The 7,988-nt window shown below is 34.7% G+C and overlaps 1 protein-coding gene across 1 annotated transcript; it reads left to right on the top strand.

The window, feature by feature from the left end:
- The first annotated feature begins 371 nt into the window (after positions 1 to 371).
- On the top strand, positions 372 to 4,749 carry LOC140135587 (heat shock 70 kDa protein IV-like). The gene is made up of 2 exons (XM_072157127.1): positions 372 to 833; positions 2,469 to 4,749. Exons 1-2 carry the CDS (start codon positions 646 to 648, stop codon positions 4,189 to 4,191), a joined length of 1,911 nt encoding a protein of 636 aa, XP_072013228.1. The 5' UTR covers positions 372 to 645; the 3' UTR covers positions 4,192 to 4,749.
- The last annotated feature ends 3,239 nt before the right edge of the window (positions 4,750 to 7,988 follow it).

The following is a 7,988-nucleotide window of genomic DNA, read 5'->3' on the forward strand; positions in this document are numbered from 1 at the left end:
AAACCCGCCGTAATTGCTATCTTCAGTAGATAGTAAAAATAATAATCATTAAAAAAATCATTAAACATAAACAAAATATATATATATTTCGCGGGTTGGGCGGTTCTCGTGATAGGCCTATCTCTAATTACCCAACACCCGTTACCCATAATACGGTACTTGTCCTGACCTTTCAAACAACTACGAAATATTTTTCAGCAATTTATATTCATTTAAGCGATTTCTATGAAAGATAAAATAATATTTTACCTTGATTTGATGAGATTCCAAAACCGGTATACTACAATTTCACAGAGGGCGACATTCGAATCATCGCGAAAATTCTGGAAGACGAGCTCGCTGAGCTCGCTAGAACATTCGAGACTGCGAGCTTTCTAGAAAATGACACGAAATTCCCGAAATAGATCCAAAACTGCGGTATAAAAACCCGTCGCAAAATGCTTTCATTCAAAATTCAATTCGACAGAATCTGGTCGAGACGAAGTGGAGAAAACTCATCGAACTCAGGAAGAAGTTTATTAGCCTACTACTATACAGCAAGTAGCCATTATACGTGAAGGAAACCCATAAGCTTACTGACTTGAAAAACTGCGACTATTTATTGTTTGTTTACATTGAATTTCACATTGACTGTAGCTGTACAAGATGTCAGCAAACAAAGTACCCGCTGTTGGAATCGACTTGGGAACAACATACTCCTGTGTTGGTGTATTCCAGAATGGCAAAGTTGAAATCATTGCCAACGATCAAGGAAACAGAACCACACCAAGCTATGTGGCTTTCAATGACACAGAGAGACTGATTGGTGATGCAGCCAAAAATCAAGTAGCAATGTAAGTTGATTTCTAGCTGTTTATAAACAATAAATATATTTGGCCGTGTGTTTTGAACTCGCCACCCTTAGCGTTACATCACAAATATTATGAATTTTTACACCAATCAAGTTTCAAATTAGAATATCTACACAACTATCAACCCTAAACTAGCAAAAGTATACATTTTTTTTTTTTGAAGGCATAAGCAATTCAAATATACACATTTCAACTCATTGTACAGGGTGACCTTGAAGTTATACAGGGTGGAATAAAAAAATTCCAAATAAAAAATGGGTCACTTAATGCATTGCTTATTACTAACTTGCAGTTATAAACTGAAAGTAAACAACATTGATTTGGTTAGAGGTTAGGGGGTTCCTACTGACTGGGGAAGAAAAAAAATCACAGCTGTTTGGTAATCTCAGAATACAGGGTGTCCCAAAATTTTTTTACAATTCAACCTACTTTGAACTGAAACATTTTACCCCTAACCCATACAGAAAAAGTAAGTCCATATTTAGATTCCTCATCAAATTTCCTCTCAGAAAATGTATACTTTGACTATGATAGGATAAGTAATTAAATATTTACAGCAACTTTTAGATTTTGAAGACATCCGCATTGCTTACTACAGTGTTTTATGAAAACTGGTAGTTTTGTACGTAAAAGTTTGTATTTTATAGACTAAACCAATCATAAAGAGTTCAAAATGATTAAAAACAATTAGCATAATTAATAACCTTTCACAAGAGCTCTTAACCATGCCTGTAGCCCATATGGATGCAAAGATATGATCAGTTGATTCAACGTGCACACACAAAATCTATATTTCTCATAGACTTTGTACATACCGCCACCGCCACAACCGCCACCGCCACAACAACCACCTCGGCCATTCTGAACTCAAAAAATTATAACTCCACTATCTTAGCTGATAAACAATTCTCCAGTAAATAAGTCTCGTAATTTTTAGAAAATGATGTGTTTAGGATTTCATTTTGGTCCAGTAAATTTTGACACCTGGATTATGTAACTATTAATTATAAGTTATGCAATTTTTAGTTACATGCTACATTCGATATTGTGCTACATGTTTTAAATAAAATGCTGCAGTTTGTTGTCAACTTGTTGTGGTACACTAATATTATAATGTACTCAATGTACTGTAGAAGTATTGGTGTCAATCTGTTTTGAAATGAAAAGTAGGGATGTATGGCCTGAATTGTCAAACAGTGACTGAAAAAAAGGTTCATTTTGTCAAAAGGTGGGTGCGGTGTGTGTGTGTGTGTGGGGGGGGATAACCCTGGGCCCCCAGGATTGATGCCCATGTTTGCAATAGCTCATGATTATCACTGTAACAAGCTATTCTTTTTTAAAAATTATAAAATATATGGTACAACAATTTTATTTGTTGAACTAAGTCATGCCTTTACATTGTTTTGTTTCATTTAGTTTATTAATTTTGTTCAGTTATTTTTTTCTCAAAATGTTGCAACCAACAAACACTATCAGCAATTGTTTGACTTAAAATGAAAATATCTATCTCTGAATTGAAATAAAAAAGTTCAAAATCTTTTATCTGAGTTTATTTCTAAATCTGCCATCCCAATCCATACTCACAAGTTTCTCTTTGTCTTATTTGTCATTTTCCAGGAATCCCAAGAACACCATCTTCGATGCCAAGCGACTGATAGGCCGCAAGTTTGATGAGCAAACTGTTCAGTCGGACATGAAACACTGGCCATTCAAAGTTGTCAACAGAGGAAGTAAACCAGTCATGCAAGCAGAGTACTTGGGAGAGGAGAAAACATTTGCACCGGAAGAAATTAGCTCTATGGTACTGACCAAGATGAAAGAGACGGCAGAAGCATATCTTGGAGGAAAAGTCACTGATGCAGTCATCACTGTACCAGCATACTTCAATGATTCTCAGAGACAGGCCACCAAAGATGCTGGTGTTATCGCTGGACTCAATGTACTACGAATCATCAATGAACCAACAGCAGCAGCTCTTGCATACGGACTTGATAAAAAACTGAAAGGTGAGAAGAATGTCCTCATCTTTGACTTGGGTGGTGGCACATTTGATGTGTCAGTGTTGACAATTGATGAAGGCATATTTGAAGTGAAATCTACTGCTGGAGACACCCATCTGGGAGGTGAAGACTTTGATAACAGACTTGTCAATCATTTTGCTGCTGAATTCAAGAGAAAGTTCAAGAAGGACATGACCACTAACAAGAGAGCCATGCGTAGACTGCGCACTGCCGCAGAAAGAGCCAAGCGCACTCTCTCCAGCAGCACACAAGCTAACATTGAAGTAGACTCTTTATTTGAAGGCATGGATTTCTACACTAGCATCACACGGGCACGATTTGAAGACCTTTGCTCTGATCTATTTCGCCAGTGCTTGCATCCAGTAGAGCAAGCTCTTCTGGATGCTAAGTTGGATAAAAGTAAGATTGATGAAGTTGTGCTGGTTGGAGGATCAACTCGCATACCAAGGATCCAGAAAATGTTGCAAGATTCCTTGAATGGCAAAGAGTTGAACAAGTCCATCAACCCTGATGAAGCAGTAGCATACGGGGCAGCTGTCCAAGCAGCAATCCTCTCAGGAGATGACAGTGCTGAAGTGAAGGATGTCTTACTGGTAGATGTGGCCCCATTATCTCTTGGTATTGAAACAGCTGGTGGTGTCATGACCAAACTTATTGAGCGCAACACTCGTATTCCTACCAAGACTTCTCAAGAATTCACCACATACTCAGACAACCAATCAGGGGTGTCCATTCAAGTGTATGAAGGAGAGCGTGCTATGACCAAAGACAACAACAGACTGGGTGTCTTTGAACTGTCTGGTATACCACCAGCACCTCGTGGTGTACCAAAGATCGAAGTCACTTTTGATATTGATGCAAACGGCATTCTGAATGTGTCTGCCAAAGATCAGAGCACCGGACGCAGCAATAAGATCACCATCACCAATGATAAAGGTAGACTGTCGAAAGAAGACATTGAGCGTATGGTGAATGAAGCTGAGAAATACAAAGCAGAAGACGATACACACAGAGAAAGAATTGCAGCCAGAAACAGTCTTGAAAGTTATGCCTTTGGAGTGCAGTCAGCCATTAATGATACCAACGTAGAAAGCACACTCTCGGAATCTGACAAGGCAGCAGTCACTAACGCTGTCAAGGAAGCTATTTCCTGGTTGGACAATAACTCACTGGCAGATAAAGAGGAGTATATGCAGAAATTAGAGGATCTGCAAAAGGCATGTTCTCCTATAATGAGCAAACTCCATGGTGGAAACACAGGGGGATGTAACTCAGGCAGCCAACCACAACAAGGTCCTACCGTTGAAGAAATGGATTAGAAATGCACAACCTCTCCACTGCTGATGAGTTAATTATTAAAACTGTTTTATTTTAATTTTCTTGATATTTATATATTTGTTAAATAGATGCATGTAATCTAAAACTTTTCTACAGTAACAAAACTAAAGGATCAGTGTAAAAATTATATAGTATCATATTGTAAACTTGCTTGTTACGTAATGTAATGTTATCTATTTGCAAAAATGTTGTTTTGTATCATGGTACTATTAGTGATTCCCTCAACTGAGAAAAAATATTTGATTGTTTTAGAAATGCTTTAGGTGTTTTCCTTTATAAAAAAAAAAAAAAAGCATCAAATTGAAGAAAGCTCTTGATAAAATAATATGAAGCTCCATATAATTGCATGTAGCTACATTACAAGTGCCCATACATGCATTACAAACTTCTCTAACATTGACTCAAATGTGACCTTTTACCTTAATATTAGGTCATGTTTGGTCATCACTCTTTACAAAAATGTGAACATCGGATTTTCGATGATTGGTTTAGAATTTCTGATTTAGTGAATAACTGATAGTGCCTTTACAACAGATGTAACTTTAGTTTGAATATAAATCAGGATAACTAATAGTTAAATGTGTTGTCATATTTTCAAATGAGATTTAAAAAAAAGTGAATTAGAAGTTGACCATATTCATTGTTTAATACTGTTTTGCGTTATTGAAAATATGCAACACTATACTACACTACACTACACTACACTACACTTTGTTTAAATTTGAATTGATGAATGGTGAATTGTTTTCATATTATAAGCATCATGAGTTGATTGTACATATTATAAATATTATAAATAAACAAATATATTTATATATCCTAAAAGATATTTAAATGTGAGGCAATACGTTTGTCATATTAAACAAGTGTTTCATAATTTTCTTTTTGTGCCTGTATCATACTTATTACTGGCTATAGAAAATGTATAATGCTGTAAACCTCTTCAAGTTGGATGTACATGTAAGATAAAACAGTTGAGACATAACAGTTATTTTTTAGCCGAAAACGTTTTGTATTTGCTGGGAAACAGAACTTAAACATTGATTTGATTGTATTTCACAATTAATTTCAGACAAATGTGACTTTAATATTGTTTGATTGTGCCGCTCAAGCTGAGGAATAAGACAAGATGAATAAGAAAATTGAAACAAAAACACCTGTAAATATATATATTTTTTATAATAAATCTAAAATTGTACAAAGTTTTGTCAGTATTTTCATTTACATGTCGGCTATTATATGTTATAACCGCAAAGTTACTAAATGTATTCAACAGTTAAAGCCATAAGGTACGATTTTGTTGCATATCTTTATGATTACATATTATATAATTATCACAAGCTATCACGTAATTGGAATCAGCCAAATTTGCTGTGTTTGTAGGACACCTGCACCAGAAATTTTGAATAAATGATTTAATTAAGTTCCATATTTCACCCAAGGTAGTGGTTTCTTTCATTTTACCTCATTGTTTCATCTTAAACTGACCAGAAAACTTTACCGACATTTGTTATCAATAATATTACATAATTATTTTTGGCAAATAGTATAAAATATAGAAAAATCGTAAATTATGGCTTTATTTATTATGACAAATATTTTATTATACAAGTTAAAAAGATGAGGAAAAATACTTAAAATCAAGATTTTCCACCACATGTATACATTCTGAAACCTTAAAACAGTTCAAGTCAACTTAATCATTTCATAAAAGAATAATTTAATAATTATAATTGTTTATAACCAGTCACGGTTGTCAAAAGCTGATTTTAGAGTCTACACAGCCTCACAGGTTTGTTTATGGATATGAATGTATAATTAAATAGGCAAGAATTGGACTATTCCAGTTTAAATCCCTACACCCCATGTGGAAGACATGAACTCAATCTCACACAGGGGGTGTAGAATTCAAATGTAGTCACTCATTCAGGTAACCCCATTTGAAATTTTGAAATCTGTGTGGAAGATTATGGTCATCTCTAAAATGTCTTCCATACTAAAGGGGGTGTATGGATTAATTGGATTTCAATTGGAATAACCCATTTATTCATAAATTTTGGATGTATAGGTAATACAAAGAATACGAGACCAAGTATTACCGTTTATTACAGACTTTTTTGTTAATAAATCTTATCAGAATAATACTAAAAATACCGAGTCATTTATGCGTTTTATTTGTGTTTCATTTTTTAAATATCTATATCTTTGATGAAATGATAAAATAATATCCGTGAGATTAATAATCTCACGGATAAATTATCAACTTGTCATTAGCATGATTAGCTTGCCCCAAATGAGCAAATCGACTGCTTGGTGCCAGAAGTGGGTAAGTGCAACACCTGCCCTGTGAACATTGGACGCACATCCCAACTCTGTCACTGAGCTGTCGATATGTGCGAAAAGAAGAAAAGTGAGGTTCTGAATTTGAATCTGCGATTTCGTATTACCAATCTTATAGGTAAATTATGTTATTCTTCATAATTTCAACTGTTGCATGTTACAGAAAACATAATAATTCAATCTTGAACAATAAAACATAATTCAAAGATGATTATTTGGTGTTCCATTGAACCTTTATGGAGTGCTTACTTACGTAAGATTGTCCAAAAATGGTGATAACTGGGCAAATAGATGAACCAAATAGTATAATTTACCGAATCTCCACCGGCACCTGATAGATTTCAAGACGTTTTGTACAGAGAAACGGCATGCTGCCATCGTGATAAGTTTGGTAATAGGATTTTGCGTGGCGCTGTATTGCTTCATTATATTGAAAGCAGGTATTTGAAAGAATTACTCTTATTCTATACATGATTTTTCTTGCATGCCTTGATAACTTAATTGTTTTCATAGAAATAAACAAACAAAACTAACATGATTAGGTCTATAGGAATCTGATCTAGACACGAGTAGGCTTGCATTTATAAATATATATACATGTTTATGTTTGTTGTTCTGTTTAATTAAAGGCCCTTTACAATTGATTCTTAGTTTCCGGTTTCCCGCCCGCGTCCAAAGAAGAGAATTGCAAAATATTTAATTATTTTATTTATATTTTGGATGTTTTCTTTCAAAATAACCTTTAATGACTCCCATTTGCTACTTTCTGACTTTGATCATACATTGTCATATCAACTATAATGATGTATAAAATCAAACACAGTTGTAAAATAATTAAATGCTTGTCCCTTGTCGAAACGGGTTGATGTAGGTTGCGACCACTTGTTTTAAAATAAAGAAAATAATAAATAATTAATAATTAAAGGTCGCCTCATCCCTTGTTTTCAACCATGAAACAGATAATACGAATCAATTGTGAAGGGCCTTAAGGGGGGTCATTTTGTAAAACCAGCTGTTTTGGGCAAATGAATTTATAATTTATTTTGACTGAAAAAAAAACACCGAGCGAATCAAGAGGAAAACAGTGGTGTGATTTGTCTGTATTTCTCCAGATTTTTTGTGGCCAAATTTTCCGCAATTTTATTGATTTTCAGCCCGTTTTAGGGTATTTTTGCCCAATTTCACGTTATTTTTCTGGATTTTTTTTCTATTTTCTGGATATTTCACAAGCTTTGAATCACTGTGATTCACATCATGGGAAAAAGATCGCGCAATTTATTTACATATTTTTAAAGGCACTTTTGCTCCCACCAAACCGCCCGCCCAACGTCAACCGACCGATACTTGTAATGTAGAACAGTACAGTGGGTTTCTTTCGTCGCCTTATTGTCATCTTCGTTTTTTCCCTTAAAATTTCGAAATGTCATCGTTAGAAGCA

The sequence above is a fragment of the Amphiura filiformis genome, chromosome 16 (genome assembly GCF_039555335.1).
Source record: "Amphiura filiformis chromosome 16, Afil_fr2py, whole genome shotgun sequence".
NCBI classification, from domain to species: domain Eukaryota; kingdom Metazoa; phylum Echinodermata; class Ophiuroidea; order Amphilepidida; family Amphiuridae; genus Amphiura; species Amphiura filiformis.